This window comes from Babylonia areolata, chromosome 17 (assembly GCF_041734735.1).
Source record: "Babylonia areolata isolate BAREFJ2019XMU chromosome 17, ASM4173473v1, whole genome shotgun sequence".
In the NCBI taxonomy this organism is placed as follows: domain Eukaryota; kingdom Metazoa; phylum Mollusca; class Gastropoda; order Neogastropoda; family Buccinidae; genus Babylonia; species Babylonia areolata.
Window position 1 is genome coordinate 17,290,360 of NC_134892.1, and position 26,340 is coordinate 17,316,699.

The 26,340-nt window shown below is 40.2% G+C and overlaps 1 protein-coding gene and 1 long non-coding RNA gene across 2 annotated transcripts in view; both read right to left on the minus strand.

Moving 5' to 3' along the window:
• LOC143291417 (zinc finger protein ZPR1-like) overlaps positions 1-26,340 on the minus strand; it is a 65,762-nt gene that overhangs the window by 29,734 nt on the left and 9,688 nt on the right. The window contains exons 3-10 of the mRNA XM_076601257.1: positions 20,939-21,100; positions 17,571-17,655; positions 14,853-14,923; positions 9,804-9,890; positions 9,440-9,489; positions 8,965-9,082; positions 7,650-7,788; positions 3,940-4,100 (exon numbers count right to left, since the gene is read on the minus strand). Coding sequence (XP_076457372.1) covers positions 3,940-4,100; positions 7,650-7,788; positions 8,965-9,082; positions 9,440-9,489; positions 9,804-9,890; positions 14,853-14,923; positions 17,571-17,655; positions 20,939-21,100 — 873 coding nt within the window. The remainder of the gene's footprint in view (positions 1-3,939; positions 4,101-7,649; positions 7,789-8,964; positions 9,083-9,439; positions 9,490-9,803; positions 9,891-14,852; positions 14,924-17,570; positions 17,656-20,938; positions 21,101-26,340) is intronic.
• LOC143291693 (uncharacterized) lies at positions 4,108-7,636 on the minus strand. The gene is made up of 2 exons (XR_013056563.1): positions 6,719-7,636; positions 4,108-4,486 (listed from the first exon to the last, which is right to left on the minus strand). It is a non-coding gene; the product is annotated as an uncharacterized LOC143291693 (long non-coding RNA).

A 26,340-nucleotide genomic window follows, 5' to 3' on the forward strand; every position in this document is an offset into this window, starting at 1 on the left:
ATCAGTCTTTCTCCAGTACTTCTCTGGTATAAAATAGTCCTGTCCTATTCTTCTTTAATCAAGACAGATTTCATTCATTTAAAAAATAAAAATAACACACACACACACACACACACATATATCTGTCTGTGTGTGTTTGTGTGTGTGTATGTGCGTGTGCGTGTGCGCACGCAAGCATTTCCTTCCTACTGAGCATGATAAGTAGAACTGCACTTCTTTTCCCTTTGGACAGGTTGTCAACAAACGTTTAACATGTTCAATTCAAAATGAGCACGAGAAAAAATTATGCTAATTTGATAGTCAGCTAGTCTGTCATAAGGACATGCAATTCAATCTGGCTTGAATGTTCTGATATCCATGTAACACTGTTTAACACATAACGTGTGACTGTGAAAGAAAAACTTTAACATTTGTTTTGTGAGCATTTTGTCATCATATTGCTTGATGAATCTGTTTAACCCTTTCGCTGCCAGGAAAATAAAATTTAAGTGAAATGTGTTTGCCAGGGTTTTTCTAAAAAAAAAAAAAAAGGTATAAATTTTCCAAAAATTCTGTGCTCTTTGTTACTGGAGAAAGACCCATAAAAGTATGTATTTTCTGAAAGGTAAATGAATAAAGAATACAAAACACATGCTGTTTTCCCATTTTATATATTTTTAGTGACATGCTGTTGTTTTGAAATCAGTGTTTTGTTTTTTGTCACATTTTCAACTTGTTCATTACAAACATTAGTCAGGTAATTTGCACAAAAATATCATATTTTCTGGACAAATGGGTATCTGCAAACACAGAATCATACTAGAACAACCACAAGATATATATATATATGTTGTTTTTTTTAAAGAGATAGATACACAATACATTGTGACTTCTCCAAGTGATAAGATGGATGTGAGGCCACGCCCCCTCCGTCTCCACCCCCCTCCTCTTCACCCCTCTCACATGGTCACTTGATCCAGTTCTCATCAGACCGCGCTGGCTGAGTGCCAAGAATATCACTCACACTGTGTCCTGCTAATAATTTGGTCATGTTCTGTTGTCTGCTAACATCTGTACAGCCAGCATCATGATCACTCACTGACAGTCGCACCTTGGCCACTCTCTTGATTGCTCCCTTTATTTTCTATCAGATCGTCCTATAAATGTTCATCACTGTCTTCTCCTTCGAATTTACGCTTCAATCCTTTCTGAGCATCAGAATTACTTCGTCACATTCGCATGTCTTGAGCACGGCGTCAGTCCGACATTTTGTTGAGCGAGCGAGGAGAGAAGTCAGGTAAACACTGGGACAGTGACCCAACCAAAACATTCAAATAAAGGACTGCTTCATGACGTAGATGGGGTTTCTAGCTATGAATAGAATCTAGAGAGATTCCCCAGGCTAAAGCTACCACTATTTTTGTCAACAAAGTGAATGCAAACCAGGGAAAAGTCAGAATATTTCAATGACGAGTTATCTCCTATGTTACTTATTTATTTCATTAAATTTTCAGTACATTGGTATGTGAGATTTTCAGTTAGTGACAATCACTGATAGTACCACACCATCGCCTGATTTAACTTAAAGTCCATGAAATCACAAAAACATTGTTGGTCTTGCACTGAATGAATATGCTGGTGACTGTCAGAATTAGAGACACCACATAGCATTGTCAGAGTGTTCTAATCATATTACTATTAAATGATTTAAACATTTCCACAACTCCATTAATGCCTTTTTGTCCTGCAAAAGAACATACTGTTTTAGAACATTCTTCATGGTATAGTTTTAACCTTTGAAGTAATGCCATGTCAGATTGAACATCAAATGATTACTGGGTAGCATCACTCACACACACACACACACACACCTACAAGTCATGTGTATAATAAAAGTGCCCTGTGATCAACTTAGCAGTAAATGTCTATCAAGTGCCCAAGAACAAGACAATTGGTTTGTCAAAAACTCACTTAATCTCCACTAAACTCTTTTTTGTCCTTATAAGATGTTTCAAATAATTATTTGTTACTTTGACAAAGTTCTTAACTGGATGAGTGCCAGAGAATTTTGTCCAAAAAAAAAGAAGAAAAAAAAGAGTGCTCTCCCCTTGCCAGGGAATTTTGAGGATTCAGGCGTAATGAATTAAAAAAAAAAACAACAACCCAACTCTAGTGCAAAAATTATGGGAGATACAGACAGAATGTAAATGTTTTTGTGAAGGAAAATGAATGTAGATTCTGCATCTGGGCTTTTTTTCCCCAGTCATGTTGACCGCAGATAACTGTTCAGGCGTTTAAATTCCAGATGATTTTTGTATAACAAAAAAAGTTGATTTCCAAATCTGCATAATGACATCCATAAAGAAAAGAAACAAAATACAGCTAGAAATAGTGTGCCTATTGGCAGATTATACCTGTAGCAGAAATTAAAACAGGCCATAAGTTTATAAAAACAAATCACAGCTCGTGTAGACATGGAAATGAATCCCTGTCCCAACAATGACATACATGGGTATAGTCAACGTAAAAGGTCAATCATGGTCTTAGAAACTGAGCTGGCAAGCTTTTTGACAGATAAGAGCTTTCGCAAGTGAGAGGGTAAAGTTCTTTAATGACATTTACTCCCTTCAGGTTGCATATGGGCCAATTAAAGTGTCTGCTGTGCATCCGGCCCGCCACCTCTTCAAACAAGTCAACCAACCATCTGATTCAGTGACAAAAGGCGTTAAAAACAAAAGCACGAGTTTTACATCCAGTGCAGGTTCAACCCTGCATTTCGTGAAAATCGTGGAGCATTGGCGGTTGTTGATTTCCTGCAGTCTGCATTGAAATGTAAGCAAACTGGTATCCAACTGCCACACCCACTTCACACCCTCTGGCTGGCATTCGACCTATTGTCTTACATCACTCCTCTCCCTCTCCTCCCCTTCTTCCAATCCTCGCTGCACATATTCTGTCAGTCAATGCCACCTGTTCAAAAACGCTATCTGATTGGACAGATGGACTGAATTACCATCAAATGAGCTGTCAGTTTTATCACTGTCATTGTCAATCACTTTTGTGTTCAAATCAATTATCAGACAAGAGAGATCCTTCTCCATCGCTACAGCTGTCCACAATCAGCTTCCAGATCTGTGTAAGCCTGCTGACTGTAACCGCCTCCTTTACTGGACACAGTTTTCAGTGCCTTTTTTGTTTATGATGCAAGCCTCTTTCCACCTGGGTTCCACGTGGTCCAGTCAGCAAATCATTACTAAGTAGGCAGGGGTCTTCTACCTGATGTATGTTCATTTAAATAGTACTTTTATAATCCAGACACATCAAACTAACTGTTCAGTCTGTTTACGTGAACTGAACCAAACTCCAATGAAGGAAAAACTGGAACATACGCAGGAAGTCAGTGGATGTCTTATAGGCACTATGGCAACAATGTAGGATGTCAGCTGATGTCTTATAGGCTGTTTCATAACTGGTTAATGTTTGAATCAAAGTCCACTTGTTATGTACCTATGTCCAATCATGTTATCATTATATTTATCATGCTTTATACAATATTTGGGATGTTTAAAATAGGAGGAAGGTAGCAGAATGGTTAAGATGCTTAACTGTCAACACAGTGTCTGTGAGGGTCTTGGTTCGAATCCCAGTCTCTTCATGCTCCTTCCCATGCATGTACACATACACAAATTTGTTGTTGTTGTTTTTTTGTCTGTTTTGGTCTAATATAACTAAATTGAGAAAATAACATGCACACATTTTCACAAGAAATCTCACATGCACATCAAATCGGAGCATGTTTATATACAAATAGTAATCATTTTGAATGACCATGCAGGCAAACAGAAAACATGGAAAACTACTCTGACAGCCAATAGAAAGACACATATGTACATTTCAAGGATATACGAACACACACACACTATACATATGGATGAACAGTTCCATGCAAACACTACCAACCTTCAACACATCTCGGGACATGTCCTCACGGTTGTCAATCCTGATAGTGATCTTCCGTCCCCTTTCCTCTATACCACCCCCACTTTTAACCTCATTGTCACGGTGACCACAAGCTTCACAGTTGGTTGCCATGATCACCACCTCTTTGAAAAAGGGAATGTCTGACACAATGTAAGGAATAACATTGCAACTGCCCAGTCTTTCTGGCAATGAAAACAAATGCCTTTTATCAGGCGGGTCTCAGTGGTGACAAATGGTCTGATAATGCATCATTTTTGGAAAACCAAGGCAATCCTGAAAATTAATCTTTGTGTTAAATGCATCATATGACAAGCTCAAAGTGCAATATTTTCAAACTTATATTAAAGTTCAGAATGCTATTCCATCACGGCGTTCTGTTCCTGACACTTCTCCTGGAGCTGCCTGGCAGCAAACACCATGTCGATAGTCCCGCATTCTTTCCGGAAGCCACACTGGCTCTCTGGTAGGAGACCTTGCTCAAGGTGCGCTATGAGACGGTTGAGTAGCACTCTGGCCAGAGTCTTGCCTGCGACAGACAGCAGGGATATTCCACAATTCTACAAAACATATCACACTAGGAGTTCAAGTCAAAAGGTAAAATTCCACAGACCTGAAAAATCCATGTGAAATTTGCAAGCAAAGTTTGCACTGAACAAAAAAAGTGCATCAATCTTTTTGTCATTGCTTAAATTCGTAGACTCAATCCTCTCAAAATTCATAAAAACTTCACTGTGAAAATTTTCTTTCACACGAGCAATCAAAACTTTTGATTCTGCGAATTGAACCAATGTTTGGACAGATTCTTTCTTGGCTGATGAGGTCCAGTACTTGATCAAACTGCTCCCTTATAAGCTGCTTGCATTTTTTAAAAACTCCATCAAAGCCAAGCTCCTAAATCTGGCTATTATAAACACCCTGCTGCTGTCTGAGCTTCAAAATGCTGTTCACCTTAAGCTGGTGCTTTCTTTTTGTTTCACATTTCCTCTTCCACAGAAACAGGACTGCATTCAAAATTATCTCATTTGTGACACATAGTGCTTGCTCTAATTATTCTGGCATCATGGTTTCAAATAAAAATTGGCATGTAAATTTCATGTCACGTCAATTTTTTGCATGCAAATATCACCTTATGGTGTGTCCTCAGTTGTTCCTTCTTCACACACCATCTGTGTGAATAACATCTTTGTTGGTACTGCATGAAATAATCAGCAAATTTCACTCCAATATTCATCAATTTTGCCAAACCCAATTTCAGGTTAATGCTTAACTATACACTTTTACTTTTCTTCATGCAAGAATCAAGGCTATTGGTAAAACAAAGTGGTGTGTGTGTGTGCATGTGTGTGTGCGTGTGTGTGCATGTGTGCGCGTGTGTGTGCGTGCGTGTGCATGTGTTTAAAGGGACTGAAATGGTGCTTTTTCATGGCAGAAATCCAGCAGAAAACAGAAGAATGTGAGCACAGTGTTCCTGGCTTCCTTTGGATCTGACAATGACCAGTTCACATTGACTGACAGTGGTCACTGTGACTTCTCTTACCTATCTGTCATCAGCTGTTGGCAATATAATGTCGGCTTCAGCTACTTGTCTTTGTTGCTTATAGCCCAGCTCTATATATCTGTATCTATATATATCTATATATCTATAGTGGAGTGATGGCCTAGAGGTAACGCGTCCGCCTAGGAAGCGAGAGAATCTGAGTGCGCTGGTTCGAATCACGACTCAGCCGTCGATATTTTCTCCCCCTCCACTAGTCCTTGAGTGGTGGTCTGGACGCTAGTCATTCGGATGAGACGATAAACCGAGGTCCCGTGTGCAGCATGCACTTAGCGCACGTAAAAGAACCCACAGCAACAAAAGGGTTGTTCCTGGCAAAATTCTGTAGAAAAATCCACTTCGATAGGAAAAACAAATAAAACTGCACGCAGGAAAAAATACAAAAAAAATGGGTGGCACTGTTGTATAGCAACACGCTCTCCCTGGCGAGAGCAGCCCGAATTTCACACAGAGAAATCTGTTGTGATAAACAAAAAAAAGAGAAATACAATTGTGGAGCCAGACTGAATGAACGTCCCCATCAAAGTGGAGACCCACCACTAGGGAGGGTGAGCATGCCCATTTTTGTCAGATTTTTGTTGGGACTCCCTGGTCGTTTTTAGTGAGAACCGTGTGCGCATGCGTGTCTCCATTGCCGGTTTTTCTTGGTCAGCGAAAGGCTAAAATTTTGTTGTCGAAATTGCCTGTTCTGACGAAAGGATTTAACTATTTCGGTGAGTATTTTAGCAAGTTTAATATTCAAACTGATCTATTTAAAATTCAACACAGCCTCATCCGGCTTCAACTTTGGAGAGATTTGACACACCAAATATCAGTTTGAAGCAGCATTTTATCCACAGCACACATATTTTTTTTTGTCTTTGTGAAACTGAGGGAAGGGGAAACTGTTGTACTGGACAACTGTTGACAGGATCTATTATATATATTCTGTTTCAAGGCAAAGGTTCCAAGCCGATTAAGTGATCTGCCTTCTGTCATTTGTATAACCCAGATCTCGATCGGAGGAATCCATAATATTTTTTCTATCTTTTTTTTTCACTAGTAATAAACTTACCATGCCACTTTCTTTTAAAATGCTGTATATGTCTTGAGTTCTAGAGACCTTTTTGACGACATAGTTTTTGTTGTTTGGTTCAGTCTGTGCAAACAAAATGATGTGATCAAACTCTGTCAAAAAGTTGTCAGGAGAAAGGCAGTGCAAACCTAAAAAAGCTAGTTGCGGTGGTGGGCTGTCCATGACGTCATATGACCAACTTCTTGTACTGCAAACGACGAAAAGTCCCCGACGAAAGTGGGCCTGCACACCCTCCCTAATATGTCCCTCCAAAGACAGTACTCCATGAATCTGTCAACATTGAAGTCCTTGACAGAACTCACCCCAAGCATGGAAGTAGAGGGGTCATCATGAGAGTAGGGCATAATTTGGGACTTTTTTAATATTGATAATGAAGAAGTAGGATGATGATGATGATGATGATGATGACAATGCTGCTATGGAGGTCCATTTAGGTTTGGGACGACATGACAAGGCTGTACTCTATGCTTCCAGTCATAATGATATCCTGAAGTCAACCAGGCCCGAGAAACAGACATTTGCAATCCTGGTCAGGAAATTAAAACACACCCAAAGACACACCTGTGAAGTGGGTGATACTTGACTGTGTGTCCCAGTCTTCCCATTCGAGCCCATAGCACACTCAACTCTAGCACACACACTGTTTACATTTGTTATTAAAAGCCATCACAGCATCTGTGAATATCATTTCCAAAAGTGGTTCTTTGCTCATGCTGCTTCCAAGATCTGATCAGCACTTTTATTTTCATAAAGCAGCCAGTTTTTTTTCCAAATTATCAGGACTTACTTCAAGTAAAACCCATAACTGTTTTACATGAAACAGCTGAAAAGTGAAATGTCAGGTGTTTGAAAACTGTGTCAGCTCATTACCACTCATTACCACCATCATATAGGATGCACAGATACTATTCCAAGACTAATTTGAATCATTAAGTCGACGTTGTATTGGAAAGAAAATCAACATCAGGACATGAGAATCATATAGTGAAGAGTTTAAGATTTAAAAAAAAAAAAAAATCTAAGGATCAATCTGATGGAGGTGGTCAGTGAAAAGGATACTGACGAGCTTCATGTTTGTCTCACACGGTGTGTTGCAGTGAGGACAGTTGGTCTGGAAGTGCAACACTTCATTGGTGGTGTCAAAGTTCTCCTCCTTGGTACCCACCTTGCTCTCCCCCTCTATCTCTTCTTCAGCACCCTGTGTCACAGCCAAACCATCACCATCAGTCTGCACGATACGTGTGTGTCTGTGTGTTATCATACATAAACATGTGTGTGTGTGTGTGTGTGTGTGTGTGTGTGCTGTGTGTATGATGTGTGTGTGTGTCTGTGTGTTATCATACATAAACATGTGTGTGTGTGTGTGTGTGTGCGTGTGTGTGTGTGTGTGCACTATGGGTATGATGTGTGTGTGTCTGTGCATTATCATACATAAACATGAGTGTGTGTGTGTGTGTGTGTGTGTGTGTGTGTGTGTGTGTGTGTGTGTGAGTCTGCATGACACGTGTGTGTCTGTGCGTTATCATACATACACGTGTGTTGTGTGTGTGTGTGTGTGTGTGTGTGTGTGTGTGTGTGAGAGAGAGAGAGAGAGAGAGAGAGAGAGAGAGAGAGAGAGAGAGAGAGAGAGAGAGAGTGAGTGTGTACTGTGTGTGTGGTGTGGTTTGATGTGGTGTGTGTGTGCGTGTGTGTGTGTGTGTGTGTGTGTGTGTGCGCGCGTGCATGTGTGTATTGCATATGTGGTGTGCATGCGTGTGTGCGCAGTGTGTGAGTGTGTACTGCACATGTGGCGTGGTGTAGTGTGATGTGGTGTGTGTGTGCGAGTATGTGTGTGTGTTGCATATGTGGTGTGGTGTGGTCTGATGTGGTACGTGTGCATGCGTGCATGTTTCAGTGTGTGTACTGCATATGTGGTGTGGTGTGGTGTGGTGTGGTGTGATGTGGTGTGTGTGTGAGTGAGTGTGTACTGCGTATGTGGTGTGGTGTGGTGTGCGTGCATGCATGCATGCACGCGCAGTGTGTGAGTGTGTGTACTGCATATGTGGTTTGGTATAGTGTGATGTGGTGTGTCTGTGTGTGTGTGTGAGTGTGTATGTGTGTTTACTGCATATATGGTGTGGGGTGTGTGTGTGTGTGTGAGTGTGTGTGTGTGTGTGTGTGTGTGTGTGTGTGTGTGTGTGTGTGTGTGTGTGTGTGTGTGTGTGTGTGTGTGTGTGTGTGTGTGTGTGTGTGTGTGTGTGTGTGTGTGTGCATGCATGCGTGTGCATCAGAACTGATTTCAAGTTCAACAGCTGCAGAATGTCTTCCATGTGAGTGGCTCTCAAAAGAATAGATCATCATCATAATCTTTAACAATCACAGATTTATTTCTTACCTCCACAAAAATGCCCACTTCAATGTCCTGCTTGTGTGTTCGTGAGTAATGTGAAATAGCCATCTGGTGATCAGGGCTGGGTGCCACAGTGTCTACTGTCAAGGAACATTTCTCCTTTCTTCAATTTTTGAATGACAATGTTACGTCAATAAGTGTCAGAAAACATCAAATACAATATGTTTACTTATAAGGATAAAACAGCCTTCAAGTAATTTACGTAACGAAATTCCTTCAAGCATACATGCGCATGCAAACACACACACACACACACACACAAACACACACACACACATGCTGCAGGACATGCTCATATGCACAACCATATAAGCACACATAAATATGCAAATACACACTGAAAAATACAGAAACAATGCCAACAAAGAAACAATACCCAGAATAATTTATCATCATGTTGGGAAAAAATAATGATAACATAACAATAATATAAATTTCTCATGTAATATTTATGACAGACAAAGGATATAGGTTTTCCACAAAGCTGTTGCCAGAGGGATCGTCCACTTCCTGAAAACACACACACACAAAACAGTATGTTCAAAGTACATATATCTTTAAGGTGGGTGAACAGTACTGTCCATGGAAATTAACTCTCTTGTTACTGTATTCTGGGGACTAAACCTTCTCCTAGTTTTTGAATTTTTTCAACTTTTCAGGGCAACCCCCCCCCGCCCCCCTCCCCCAACAATAACAGTTACTTTACGTTGTACATAAGGACTCCTTACATGAATGCAAAATACACTTGCAAGCACTCAGTGGGAGAAGGCAGAAAGAAATTAATACAAACAAACTCAATCCAAAGACAATACCAATGGACTTACAATGTCAAAAGAAGTCTCCAGCTGAAGGAATGCTTTCACTCTGTCCACAAAGGCATCTATCTTGGCAGCTGTCTCTGGGTCCTGGATCTGCACATAATGTACACACAGTAAGTCAGCTGCAGCAAAATCAGACACAGGTTATTGAAGTGTTGCAACAGAAAGTAGCAAGTGAACTGTTCATTCTTTTTTGAATGGACTGTTATGTCTGGTTGCAACTTTCCTATTTCTGTCTGCATGTTTGTGTGAAAGAAATAAAAAAATGTTTTTTGTTGTTGATAAGCTCCTCCCAATTTGCTCTCTTAAATTTCATACTAGAAATTATGATGGAAAATTCCGAAATATATTTCAGACACAATTTACTATTTTCTTGTCTCGTGTAATTAGAACTAATTTTCAGTATCACTAGAGTTCTGTCAAGACTAAATTAACAAAAGAAGAAAGGCAAGGCCTTCAAGACTCACTTGTGACACAAACTTAAAGGAAAAAACAAAACAAAAAAACTTATAAAAATAAAAAATTAGTTTGTTGAAATGTGTTTTCTATTCATTATTATAATTATACACAGCTTTGCAGAAAAAAGAAAAGAAAAAAAAAGGCTTCAATGCAGATTCGAACCATGGATGTTGGCTCGAGAATGAGTGGTTTTACCCACCACACAAACACGGGTTCAATGGTGACGTTCAAAAATAATTGTTTGAACATGTTCATTTAGCGGAATAAATTGACAGCGGCATTTGAAGTCATAATGCAGTTTAAATCATGTTATTTTGGTATATCTCAGGTATTTAAATTTTTTCTTTCAAGTCTGAGGTAAAGGAGATGTTCCCAATGCCTCAAAAACACTGCAATATATGTCCGTATTTATAGATCTGCAGCTGGAGATCCATGATCGACAAGCTTTCTCTTTCCACTCGCTGAGAAACTACACCTTCCATTCAATTTCTTTTTTCTGTCATTCTAGTTAATTCAGTATCCACTTTAAAATGTTAATATGCAGAAAACATGTTGACGTGTATTCAAGAAATTCTTTTAATTCAGCATTAAAGGAGACGTCTTCACGTCAGGCTTTGCAACATGTTTTGTCAAGATCTGCACTGACCAGTGCTGTGTAGACAAAGCAGTGAAACGGCTGATTCAAATTTTCTTTTCCGTTCATTCTAGTTAATTCAGTGTCCACTTTAGAATATTCATATGCAGTAAACACGTCAATAATGTAGTTAGTGTCACTGTATTGACATAAGTTTACATTTGGGCCAACAACAAAGTGAGAGCTGTATTATCAATGGTTTCTCCAGTCAATGGGTAATCATTTACAGCTTAGTCTTTTGTGAAAGATTATGACTCTCGAACTAGGAGACAAAATTGCACTGGCTCTTAGTGCTGCAGCCTTGTGGGCTGGTTGACATTTGGGAACCATCCCAACGCCGACTGTCCTGAAACCCTCTTGGCCAAGAGAGTGGGGATGTAACTTAGGCAAGACATTCTCCACTATAATCAAATTCTAGCCCAAATAGTCGTAACGGCAGTTGCCTCCTCTGCTGTTCTGATGGTCATAGTCGGACACGACTGATTATCATATATATATGTGTTCTGTCCAGAATGTGTATTTTTTTGCTTTTAATTGCGAGCAAGAAAAACGATGTCATGGTATATTCTCAACTGACAATTGGGAAGCTGCAAAGGGGTAACAGCGGTTTTTGGAATCTGGAGTGAACATCAACGAAATAAACTGTTACTGATTCGGAAATACAACTAATTCAGGAGACTTAAACCTATTATTGGTATGACTGCGAAGATTATTTTTCCTACTATGTTTCAGCCAAATTTGGTTTTGGCAGACAAAGTATTTCCAGAGAAAATGGCAATGTTTTAGTTTACCACGGACACACACACACACACACACAACCGAACACCAGGTTATAACATAGACTCACTTTGTTTACACAAGTGAGCCAAAAAGTAGAAATTGTGTTAGATTTATTTATCGGAAAAAAACGGAACTGCTCGACATTGCACTTCTGCCATCTTGGATTCCTTCATTTTTAAGACTCCACACTGTGCTTGCTTTTGCTGAATTTCTCTTCAACCATGAGTTCGTCTGACTCTGATAGTGACCAGATGATGTCAGATAGTGAGTTTTCTGACAACTGGAACCCTGATGACGATGCTGAAGAGGAGACTGGAAGCACTGAGCGGCGAAATCTGACCCTACCCTGTTCTGACCCAGAAAGCTATGTCTGAGAAAGTAGGTTGAGCAAACGAAATCTGCTCAAAGTTATGCTTCTGGATCTCACTATTTGTTCCTTGCATATCAGCAATGCATTTTTTACAGCATTGTTCAGAACTTTCAGTGCTCTCACCTTACTGGTTGGTTTGAGAATGGACAGAATTGAAGTGTTTAGACTAAACTCTTATATACAGTGCTGTTTTATTCTATATTTATTATGTTTAATATCTATTTCGGAGCAGGGAGTTACGACGATACAGATCCAGGGCCAAGCCAGCCAGTGCCTCCATTTCAGCCTTCATGTGTGCCTGGATTCTACAAATCTGCCTGATGTCAGGACATGTGAAGATGCAAGGAGGTGCACCACAGCTGCAAGCTTTTTTTTTTTTTTTTTTTTTTGGTGCCCCATCATCTGCACCGTTTCAGTGGCATTACTCCCATGCCGCTCATTTAGATTCCCCCATACACGGCCACACCCGGGTTCGTCCGTCGCAGTTCCAGCGTCGGCATTCCACAGGGAACCATCGATGTTAGGTCGCCAGGAGGCCACACACCAGAGGAGACCCTGCACTGCTGCTGAGTCACTTCGGTGGTGTTCAGTGGTGCCTGTTCTAATTTTACGTTCTTAGGACACCACCTACTAAGCCCCCTACTAATGACAATAATGGTTTAGTCGCGGAGCCAGACTGAGTGAGCGTCTCTCCCAGAGTGGAGACCGCCACCACGTCCCTCAAACAACAGCCCCCCACGAATCCGCTGATACTGATGACATTGACAGGACTCACCCCAAGCACAGAAGTGGAGGGGTATCGAAACTGAGGTCACCATGAGAGCAGGGCATGAAAAGCCACAGACTTTGAGACTATTTTGTTTATATTGATGACGATGAAGGAGGAGGAGGATGACGATAATGATGACGATGTTGCTATGGAGGTCCATTTTGGTTTGGGACTGCATGACAAGGCTGTACTCTACGCTTCCTCTCATAATGATATCCCAGCGTTAACCAGGCCCGAGAGATACAGACACTTGCAGTGTTGGTCAGGTAATTAGAGCAACACACCCAAAGACGCATCCTTGAAGTGGATGACACTCGACTGTGTGGTCCCAGTCTCCCCATTTAAGCCCACAGCACACTCAACTCTGGGTAGGAGCCGGCCACGGGCCGGAAAACCCACCTCCGCTGGGATTCGAACCCGCGTCCTCCAAGCTGTCAATCCGCGACGCTAACCACTTCGCCACGGCGGCTGGTCAGCTGCAAGTTTTTTCTAAATGTTTTTTTTTTCTATGGAATTAGTGTCCACACTTTGTGAATATGTATGCACAACAGCATGGTCCTGAAAAGGACCTATTCACCCTGTCTGTGGTGATGTTAGAAGGAACTGTAAATGCTGTTACCTCTTGGAAAAAAAAAAAAAGAAACATTTCTGTGAAGTGTGAAACCTGTGACACATTTTATTGTTTTCAGAAAAAGAGGAACTGTCTTCTTCTGTCACACACCAAAGTTTTCACTCAGGTTGAACAGTGGATCATGATTCTTATCTTGCCAAAATATACATGACCTGTACCTTTTTTTAAGATAATTTTTTTTATCTTTCAGACACATTTCCTTTACTCTGATTCAGCTTATTTAGACATTTTTAGCAGTGCTTTGACTGCTTATCATTATGTGTTTAATAGTAAGAACTTATCTGTGGAATTTGTAACTGGTGGTCTGTTTGCATACTGGCATTGTAGTATGCTAATTTTCAAGGTTCATTCTGATAATGAATACTATGTTGCTAAGTACTAGGAATGTCACATGTCTGTTAGCAGAAAACAAGAACTGTTTCTGGTATTATTTTTTTTAGTTTGTATGAAATACTTTAATTGGATTTTGACAATGCAGCTTGTAGATTTTGTTGTTTTTTGTTGTTGTTTTTACCATATATTTTAATGTGTGAGTACCGATTGATTAGATGTCATTCATGACTGACTGATGTTATCATTATAAAAAGGATTTCATGTGAAAACTTCTTCAACTTTCTTTCATTTGATATACAACATGGGTGGTTTGCATGCTTATGAGTGTCTCATATTGTGTGTTGAATGGGTGGAGATTTTCAATGTTTTTGACAGTAATGGGTGCTATCTTTCTGTGTGCTAATAATGTCATATATCTGATACTATAACAAATTGTATCTGATATCATGTTGTGGTCTATGTCAAATACTCTGACTGATTTTGAACCTTGCAGAAAGAAAAGAAAAAGAAATTTGTTCTTTGTGACTTTTTGATTAAAAAAACAAAAAACAAATATTTTAACCCATAAGGCCTAATCTGAGTGGATGCCATTCATCTCTGATTCATGTCATCAATAAAACTTGGATTTCTTGTGAAAGAGAATTCAATTGTCTTTCATTTGGCATATGAGTAGTCTGCATGTTGGTAAGTGTCTGATACTGAGTCTTGAATGATGCCAGTGTGGTGATTTTAGCAAACCTCAACATTTTCCGCAAACAGGTAAGAGTTACCGGTAAATATTTAGTTTTCAATCTATGTGACTTACATTTGAAAAGATTTTATCCAAATTTGCAGAAATTATAGACATGGCTTCTAGTGAATGTGACAATTTTAACTTGTTAGGTTAAAAACTGTAGGAACATGTGGTCTATGTCAGATATACTAACTCATTAACTGACCAACTGACAGACAGATCATCCAAAATTTATATACATGTATCTTTCTCTTCAAAGTGGTCTTCAAAAACCAAGTGAAATTATCAATGTTTTGCCAAAGTTTTTTTTCTCCATGCATAAAACCAACCACATACACTGACTTACTTTGCGCAAAACTTGTCCCTCAGTGAGGTTGTCGATAACTTGTGTCAGGATCCCTTCCACGGTTGTCAGGACTGTCAACATGCATTACAACAGTAAAACTGTCAGCTTTTCTCTCATTCAGTCTGCTATTTTCTATACACTCTGTGTACTCTACTGTTTGATTTCTATAGGAGCTGACCAGTACCAACTTCAGAGTTTGATCCTCCCATCAGAGAAGTCTTTAGATGGCCTGGCTCTGAATGCATGCAATAATCATATAACTCAATATAAAACTGCAGTTTGAAAACAAAATAAAACCTGGAGTGTATGGTAGCAATGCTGCTGGGGAAGAAGAGACACCACAATGAGTGATCAACTGACCATGTGTGAAGATGATGATATGGATACTTTACATAGCACCTGTCCTTGGCCAATGACCAAGCTCCAGGTGCTTTACAAACACGAAGTTATTTGCATAACAGCCTGCCTACCTGGGCACAGCCGACTGACAGCTGCTATTTAGAGCTCATCATTTGTTTCCTGTGTCATTCAATCAGGTTTCAGTCATGCGCATATAATATCATGCAGACATGTAACATTTTACGTGTATGACCATTTAGTGTGTGAAAGTGAGTGTGAATGGCAGTTGTGGGGAAAGCACTGCAGCATGCATGAGTGCACCTCCCAAGGGTGCCAATCACTGACTTCTCTCCTGACACATGTTCTGTGATAATGGAAATGTATCTGTATTGGGCAGAAAAGCCCAGCTCTCATGTCTCATGCAATGGTGAGTCAGATATAAAATATTTATTTAAATTTTGTTTTTAACTTTTAACTTTTTAACTGTGCAGAGGCACACCTTACAGAACTGACTGCCCTGCACAATATCCTACTACACAGCGTGTATATAATATACAAAACTATACCGCAGAATTGACCCACATAACACTACTATACACAAACCTTTGCTGAACATCACTGAACCAACAGTGATGCATAACATTTTACTACATAGTACTACAATTCACAAAACTATATAACACAACCGACTACACTGCACTGCACAACATCATATTACATGACACCACAATACACACATCTTCATCATACATCACTGAACCAAAATGGGCAAATGCACAGCACTGCAGAACACTTTACCACATTGCCAGAAATAAGTTTCTAAAATCTTAAAATCTACTGAAACTGGTGCTGCGTTAGGTGATCTTTCTGGTAGGGATAAGGGATCGAAGAGAAACAGAAGACCACTGAAGGAATAATGTGTGAAAAATGTATGCTTAATGGCAGGGTAGAGGGGCAGGGCCCCACTGGGTTCAAGATCTGAACAATTTATACTATCTGCAGTCATGAAGTGTACAGTTGTGTCATCAGCTATCTAATTTCATCACAATAAAAGCACTGACATCAAAAGCTTCGAAAGTTTTTGTTGTGTGCTTGCACATGCGCAATAGCCGAGTGGTTAAAGCGTTGGACTTTCCATCTGAGGGCCCCATGTTTGAATCTTGGTAATGGTGCCAGGTGGGTGAAGGGTGGAGTATGGCTGCCTACAAGGCGGGGTAAATAAAGAAAACGGTCATACACGTAAATTGTTTCCTGTCTGCATGAGTGTGTGTGTGTACGTGACTCAACCCGACTGAATGACACAGGAAAATGAATAATGAGCAACAAATGCCAGCCATCAGTCAGGAGACAGCCTGTTGTGCAAATGACTCTGTAAAGCCCTTAGAGCTTGATCTCCGACCGAGGATAGGCATTCATATCATCATCATCATCATGCAAGCGCGTGTGCGTGCACATGTGTGTGTGTGTGTGTGTGTGTGTGTGTGCTTGTGTGCATGCATGTGTGTAAGCCATCTATTATTCACAGTGGTATCAACATGTGCCATAGAGGGAACCCCTTCTGTATGATCGGCATCTTCACAACTGCAGGCTCAACTTCAATTAATCTTTAAGAAATCTGTGACCAAATAAGGTGCTCTGACATGTCACTCTTTTCTCCAAGCCACTTTGCTGCAGGGCCTATACACAGAGAATATGGACTGATGCTTTCAAAAGAACTTTTCAGTTTTTGAGTGTATTTAATTCAGATTCAGATCCAAGCGTGCATCCTGAAGAAAAGAATGGCATTGAGTGGCGTTTTTTAACAGGTTCTCTCAAGCACACAGATCACCCACATTTTGAATCAAGTAAGAATCAAAACCGTTTGGGAAAATGGATTGACGCACAAATATGATCTGAAAACTAACCAATCACACACATGCACCCCTTGATTTTCTCAATGGATTTTTTTTAATCTCAGGATCGATCCCTGTGGCTCTCTTAATTTACAAATCTCTGTAAATTTATGGAAAAATCTCATCTCTAAAAGCACTGCAATTTACAAAGCAATATCATACTTCACTGAACAAACTGCATGACACGATATAATTTACATATATACCATGCAGAACTTTGATAAAGCAATTTCACACCTTACTGCACCACATGGCATCATTGTACAGCAACACTGCTCATGCCACACTGCACTTTCTTTCTTCCTCTAGCAAAATTTCAAGGCATCTAAGTAACATTACTCTTCCACAACTCATCGTAAATTTACCATTAACATTCTCAAATTGGACTATCTGATGCAGAACACATTGCTCTACTTTCTCAAGTCAAACACTACACGCCACAGCCCATGGTTGACAAAGTACAGATCCTCCTGCAATTTCAGCTCACCTCCTTTCTTTGGAGCAGCCTCAAAATCCAAGGCAGGAATACGGATGACTGCATAATGACTCTGCACTACTTGCCGGTTTAAATCCTGAACACACACACACACACACACACACACATACATACACACACACATATACATATATGAAATAGTGTATGATGGGTGCAACAGCCAAATGGTCAAAGCGTTGGACTTTCAATCTGAGGGTCCTGGGTTCGAATCTCGGTAACGTCATCAGGGGGGTTAATGGTGGAGATTTTTCCAATCTCCTGGGTCAACATATGTGCAGACCTGCTTGTGCCAGAACCACTTTCATGTGTACATGCAAGCAGATCAAATATGCACATTAAGGATCCTGTAATCCATGTCAGCGTTTGGTGGGTTATGGTAACAAGAACATACCCAGCATGCATCCCCAAAAAATGGAGTGTGGCTGCCTACATAGCAGGGTAAAAACGGTCACACATGTAAAAGCCCACTCGTGTACATGGGAAATGCAGCCCATGACCAAAGAAGAATAAGAATAATACTATTAATAGGATATCAATACACATAAACACAAAAGCCCAAACAAATACATTTCTTTTCTTAATTATGAAATCAAAATATCTATTCTCAACAGGTCAGAACAGGAAGCAATGTCATCGCAGGGTCTTTCTCCTTATTTTTCATATTGCATCCCTTCAATTATGTAAGTTGATTGCTGTAAAATTCATTCTGAATGAGCAGGTTATCATTGGTATGTCTAAGATGGATTGTTATCTCTGTTAGCCTGAGAGTAAAATACATGGGATTAACATTTGCAGAAAATGGGGCTAGAGGCAACACTCAAACAGGTTTTTCAGCCAGCTGCATGAAGCTGACAGTCATTGTGACAGAGGGAAATAAGAAAGAAGAGATCAAGACAGAAGGGTGTATGAGGGTCCACTTCATAATTCTTAGTCCTTACCATTTCTTTTGACAACAACATGCACCATTGATTCAGACACTGGCTGAAAAGCAAAGAGGACTGAAATGGAAACTCTGTATTGTCAACAAGAGGTACTATGTTGACATGCAGAAATGAGCTAAGAGTGAACTATTTTTTTGTGAAGCAAGCAAGCAATGTGGAGAAAGTTCAGACACAAAGGGAAATGTCATTACACTACTTCAGACTATATAAGAGTGTAACTCAGTATCAGAGAGTTGAAATGGGATTCACGTACGCATTTTGGCATTTAAGAAGTATAACACTGAACATTCAACATTTAAAAAAAATTCATTTGCTTTTTGAATCATTTATGTACAGGACTGGGTTTTCTTATGTTCAGTTTTATTCTATAGCAACTGCATGGGTAGGAGCTATTGTTTTCAACTCTGCTTTAAAATCAGAGCAATGACCGAATCCAGGTCCTGGGGAGAAGAACTGCACAGAGCAAGGATTGGAGAGCTCTGTATTAAATCATTTAAAAAAAACAAACTTTTAAAAACCCTCAATGCAAACTGAATGTAATATATCTAATTAATTATAATCTAATTTAATTAAAACACATTTAACAGAGACTGCATGATTTCATGGAGTTTGGAGGAAGAAAAATATGCACAATTAAAAACAACAACAAAGAACTGTCTTCCCAGGGCTGTTATGCCGGAGGTGAGCAGTGAGGATATGCTCCCACTGATCTATAAAATGCTCCCAAGGCATGCGTCTCAAACAGCCTCTGTCAGGCAATAATAACAATAAAAACCTACAAGTGTATAGCACTTACCCTGCAGCTCTAAGCGCCTTTAACAATACACCTATTAATTTAATTAAAAACCAGGAATATATATAAAACAAATGATCAGACACAACTTCCTAACCATCAAAAAACTAATATCACTCACGACTCACACAGCTCTCTCAGCTTACTCCCAATGTTAGGATAGAACACTAAAATTACTCACACAGCTATTTCACCTCCCCAACATAAAAAAAATATCAAAATACAAAATCGCTAAAGTTAACATTAAAAAGTGTAACAACATTTATGGCTCACACACACCCCAGCACCCAACCCTCACATAAACACATTGATGCACACATAAAGATGGTTTGGGGAGAGAATGATCTATAGTTTAAAATATTGTTTGAACAAGTACATTTTAAGATTATACTTGAAAGATTTTATAGTGGAGCAGTGTCTGATGTTTTGTGATAGAGATTTCCAAAACCAAGGGCCATAGTGTGTTAATGTTCAGAAACCATGGGACTTGCGTCTGTAACACTGCAACACAGGATTTCAAACATGCGAGTGTCAGATGAAGAATGCAAGCCTAGGCAGGGTGGACTGTATTTTTGACTGGGTCAAAAAGGTGCGATGGTACAGAACCGTTCAATGAAATGAAACATATACAAGCTATTCTAAATTCGATTCTTTCAGATATTGGAAGCCAGTGCAACTTGTATAGAAGAGAAGTGCATGGTTGTCTGCGAGAGGCTTTCAAGATCAGATAAGCATCTGAGCTTAGGACTATTAATAACGAATTAAAAGAAGGCAAACCTATAAATACGAATTACAGTAATCTACTCTGGAAAGAACACACGAGGTGATTGGTGTTTTTGCTGCATCATCTGTGAGGTATCTTTGGATTGAACTATTTTGTTTGAGCTCATAAAAGGCAGTTTCACAGATTTTTGTCACATGATCTTTAGATCTTTAGAATCAATGATGAATCCTAAGTTTCTTGCTTTACTTGTGAATGGCATATCATGGGAGCCTACCTTGACAGAGGACAGAAGAGTACAAGGAGACAGGTCAGGAACCAAAAAGAGAATTGACTCTGTTTTATCATCATTTAGTTTGAGCTTGTTATTGTTCGTCCAGCATTTTATATCATGAGGCATTTTTCAAGAACAAGGAGCCAAAAACCCAGCTCTTGGCCTTCACATGGCGGAGCTGTTTCCACTGACAACAAGAAGGGGTGAATGGTGCCTTAAAACCATTTGCTTTGAGTAGATGGTATTTGTCAACCTTGGGAGGCAGTCCATCTAGGGGAAGGAAAATCCTGATCCCTGTGGTGTATAACAGTGGTACAATGCAACTACATGTCATGGATGGACAACAAAAAGTTAACAAAAATGAGCAAATGTGGAGTTTGATCAACAGGAGTCCAACTGCATAGTCAGAATGTTGAAAAGCAGAAACTTCAAAACTAAATAATACAAGGGGTAAAGAGGCCTGACAGACAAAGATCAACTGTGCCAGCAGAAAAAGACTGCAACTAAAACAATATTTTTCAATGTGCGAAAAAACAAAAACTAAGACTGTAACTAAAACAATATCTTTCATTGTAAGAAAAAACAAAAAACCCCAACAATTCAGCAACACTTTCTAATTACTGTTTATACCTGGGGGTTTTGAATGTTTACTTTGTACAAGCACGCATAGTCCTGGATTCTGCCGGCAGGTTGCAATTCAGCATTGCGATAACCACATTCATCGCAACTGAAAGATGACACAATCACTTCTCGGAAGAATGGAATCTTGGTTAGAAAGAGACGAGTCACTCCCTGCACAAAAGAAATCAACATGTTAATCATAAGATTGAAGATAAGCTGAAGCACCTTCTTGGTTTTATTGTAATACATACTGATATAATAGTAAATACAGATTTTTATCTTTGATCCATTCATACAAGCAACAAATTATTTTTTTAACCCTCTTTAGCATGGAGCACCCACCAGTGTCTGGTAAAACCTCTCAGTGCTGTGACATCGACTCAATCGAGTGCCCGCCAGCACCTACTAAAACTCGCATCATATGTGGGGGCCACCATGTTTAGCAGTTTACGACAGGAACTCACATCTCATGAGTACCTGATTTCCGTTTTTTTCTTATCATTTCTATTTCTGCGGGAGCATGTCTATGTATGTATGTATGTACTCGTATTATGTACATATTACTCTTTTTCCCACAACAGATTTCTGGGTAATATTTGGGGTACTGGAAGCGCCACTTTATTCCTTGCTGTGCCTTGATGATTGTCTTGATTTCATCGTATGACACCAGTTTGTTGGCCTGCTCTTTCTGTGCACCGTCTTTTGCCAGAATGTCCGCTTTTTCGTTGCCTCTGATGCCACAGTGTGCTGGTACCCATTGTATCACCACTTTCTGTACTCTGGCACTCAGGGCAACAAGGGCTGAAGTGAGATGGAGTGAAGACAGATACCATTTGCTGGAACGACAGGAACAGGTCAAGATCTTCCACCTGAGGACTGGACACAACTGCCTGCTCCACCTCATGCACACAAAATTTGGCATTGGACAGAGTGAAGAGTGCCCTTGTGGTGTGAGACCAATGACAACCGACTACATCCTTCAAGACTGTACGACGCATGCAGCATCCAGGAGGAAGTACTGGCCAACACCAACAGCAGAGGAAGCCAAGCTGTACGGCACCCTGGAAGAGCTGCGACGGACGGCAGCCTTCATCGAGGACACCAGGCTACTCATCTAATGGGAGGCGAACGAGGAAGAAGAAGAAAACAGATTTCTCTGTGTGAAATTCGGGCTGCTCTCCCCAGGGTGAGCGCGTCGCTACACTGATACACTGACAGCGTCGCTACACTGACAGCGCCACCCATTTTTTTTGCATTTTTTCCTGCCTGCAGTTTTTTGTTTTCCTATCGAAGTGGATTTTTCAACAGAATTTTGCCAGGGACAACCCTTTTGTTGCCGTGGGTTCTTTTTCATGCGCTAAGTGGATGCTGCATGCGGGACCTCAGTTTATCGTCTCATCCGAATGACTAGCGTCCAGACCACCACTCAAGGTCTAGTGGAGAGGGAGAAAATACTGGCGACTCTGCCAGGATTTGAACCAGTACACTCGGGTTCTCTCGCTTCCCAGGTGGACGCATTACCTCTGGGCCATTGCTCCATTATGTTCCCCCAGGTCTATGTTCCCTCCCAAAATGCTTTTGGTAGGTGTATGTTCCCCAGGGTCAATGTTCCCCTTGGTCTATGTTCCCCCAGGTCTATGTTCCCCCAAACTAATGTATGTGTGATTATACCTTTGTGTGCTGGTCAGCAGTGGTCAGTGGTCAGCATTGACTAGTGGTCAGCAGTCCATAGTGGTCAGCAGTGATTAGCCATGGTCAGTGGTGGTCAACGGTTCAGTAGTGGTCAGTGGTGTCAGTACTCAGTAGTGGTCAGTGGAGTTCAGCGGTGGTCGATGGTCAGCAGTGGCCAGCAGTGGTCAGTAGTGCTCAGCCATGGTAAGTGGTGGTCAGCAGTGTACAGTTGTGGTCAGTGATGGTTGGTGGTCAATGGCGATCAGTGATCAGTGGTCAGTATACAAATATTTATATATATAATCAGTGTGAGTGTCGGATTAAGTGCTTATCACAATTTAGTCTTGAAGGCCTTGCCTCTCTTGTGAAAGTTTTGAAGTGAAGCAGCATTATAAAAATGACCAGCCTCTATTTTTGGTGTCCTATTCTGGGAGACAGTGCTGAAGAAAAATGGGATTTTTCAGGATACACAGCACAAGATTTTGTGAATATGCAGCCAAATGAGGCTGAGAGTGATTTGGTTATTGACTGGGATGAAGCTGTTTAATTCTTAATAAAGATATGACACCGTAAAATATGAAAGATGACTTCTGGCATCATCCTAGTCAAGTGTGGTCAGTTGTTTTCAACATCGGAACAGCCTTTTTTTTTTTCAAAGAACTTGGACCACAACCACTGAGAACCACAAGCTGATTTTCTCTCTCTTTTTTTTCTGTCTTTTTCTCTCTCTCTTTTTTTAATTTTTCTTTTTTTCTTCTTCTTTTTACAAAGATGCAAATTTCTTGCATTTCTCCATTTTCTTTTTTCTTTTTTTTTTTTTTACTTTTGGCTACATTTAGTTTGCAACATGTAAATATTTGGTTCAGACAATGGTGCATCAATACAAGACACTGCTATTCATATTCTGTTATTTTTTGTGAAAATGTGTCTGAGAAAAGCAAGCATACAAAAAGAAGCAACGCAAAGCAAAAGTGAACAAGTGAGGCACAGCCTTCAAGACTCACTTGTGATACACTTGAAAAAAAAAAAATCTATTGTTAAAATGTGTTCTGTATTTGTTATTATAAAGCTTCGGGTTAAAAGAAAAAAAAAAAAAGTCCTGAAGGCAGATTCGAACCCTGTCTTACCCAATACACCATCGTGGCTCCTTAACTGACGTTCAAAAATTTAACATTTAAACATGCTTTTTTAAGGGCGATAAATCAATGGCGGTATTTGCAGTGAGAACGCTGTTTAAATCATATTATTCCGGTGTATCTTGGGCATTCAAAAAATCTTTAAGGGCAATTAAAAATTCTTTTTAAGTCCATGTTAAAGGAGACATGGCTATCGCCGCAATCACACTGTAACATTTAGCTGTTTTCTCTGGATCTAGATAGATATACAAGTTTAGTTACACCCACCGGGAATGTATGACACGGTCGATTCAAATTCTCTTTTACGCACATTCTAGTTTTCTAGTTTTAAAGTTGATATGAAAATTGAGTATTTTGTTAACTAATAACATGTAGAGGCAAGGACAAGTACTTCTAAATGTCATTTGAGGTGAAAAGGACTTAATTTTGAGAAAAGTCAAGACTGGAAATTTTTACGTTTCATCAAAGGTATTAACTCTCATGGTTTATTATCTTTTACTGTGAATTCCGACTGATTTTGTTGATATTTTTATGGCACTTTGGGGCATAATCCAGTATGTGATGAGGCATTCACAAATCTTTCTCTGAATAAATATTTAACGGTCTCCTTCTCCAACTATCCATCACATGTTATCGTGTATTGTCAATTGAATATAGGATTGAACGGGCAGGTCACCAATTTGAAACAAAATGGCACCCTTCGCGTTTGCGAGGAATATGAGCACACGCTTTTAATATGTATAAATATGTGCACGCAACTGATTTTTGCCCATGACCTTCTGGGCTCAGACAAAAGATCTATGAAGTCCACTCGTTGTATTGATTTTAGTATTTTCCGAAAAAGACCACTTGGGTGAATGAACATACTGATAGCCCTGTACACTGAGAGTAAAACACACAAGCTTTTTATGCATTGAGTATTATTTCAAAATGTAATGTTTAAGATGAGAAAGATCAGTTTAACTCACTCGCTGCCATTGTCCGCATATGCGGACATCGTCGGAGAAAGCGCTGGATGCCAATGTCCGCATATGCGGACTTGGATTTTAAAAAGTCGTGCTGTCGGAGTGACGCGTCGGATGCGAAAATCAAAAGCAGATGTGATATCTTACGTCACCTCTGGTCAGCTTTTCATTCACACACGCTGCGTGTGTGTCGCGATAAGCTCAACCGCACTTGATAACAAAGCGTGCCCCCTGTCGGCTTTGTAAGTTGTTTGACAAGATGGCGTCACGGCGAAGTGTTCGACACGGTCGGAGAGGTGAAATGTTACTCAGCGTCGAAGATACTTTGGAAATGATCCAAACTGAAGGCTCTGATGTCGAAGGAGATAATGTTGATTCTTCGGACAGTTAATTTGAACCAGATCCCGATGAACTAGAAACAGATTCAGCCACTGAAGAGAGTGTTTACAATGGAGAGGAAAGTGAGGAACATGTGCCAGCAGATGAGACAGACACAGACGACGAAACCACTGAGGAAATGGACGATTTTGCAAGTGTTTTCACCAGTGATTGGACTGACAATTTTTCTTTTTTTCCCTCTTGCACATCCCTTCACTGGCATACAAGGTTTGTCAGCTGACTGGCCAGTCAACACCCAGCCGGTTGAGTTTTTTTCTTTGTTCTTTGATTTTCATTATGTAGAGACAATATTTTTTTCTTGTATGAGTGAATTTCAACTTTCTTCACCACCTGTTCATACTTCATTGCATGCACTAGGTCTTCAGTTCCTCAAATAGTGTTAGAATGTGATGTGGAACATGTTGGTGTACCTTTCTGATGGGTGCAAAAATGATAAAAAAATACACTAAATATTGATACCGCGATCAACATCAAGACGGTGAGTAAATACTTTGATTTTTTGCACACATATGGAACAACATTCCTTACATACATCTACAAAATATCAATTGTCTGGGTGTTTATTTGTTTTTTTTACAATTTTTTTCCCATCCTATACAAACCCTGGGTTTTCAGGGATTGGCAAGGGCAAAAACTCTTGGCATGGAGTGAGTTAAAGCAAATTAACCCCCCTAGCATTAATTACAGATTAATTTCCCTTTTTTACTATCTGCACCAAAGACATGCACCAGAAATATAACTTCCATGCTTAGCAAAAGAAGTTCTTGTTTGAACAAAAAATGATAAAAATGACTGCACTTGATGTTGTGTCAGAATATCAGATCAAAGTACCAAGTTTCTCTCATCTCATCTCATCTATCCCTTGACCCGTGGGTGGGTCGTTGGGGCACCATGGATGACTGCCTGGTCAGCTCACGCCACCTGCATCGGTCCTCAGCGGCCCTTTGAGTTGTGGCAAATGGCAGGCCTGTCCACTCTTTGATGTTGTCCTCCCACCGCTTTCTCTGTCTGCCTCTCTTCCTCCTTCCTTGTACGGTACCCTGCAGGATGGTCTTGGCTAGGCCGTCTGATCGTGTGACGTGTCCATACCAGCAGAGCTTGCGTTCCTTCACTGTGGTTAGCAGGTCTTTGAATGGGCCAATGGCGTTTTGGACTCTTCTTTTCACTTCCTCATTTGTGATGTGGTCTTTGTATGTAATGTTCAGGATCTTGCGGAAGCATCTCATTTCCAGGGCCTGGA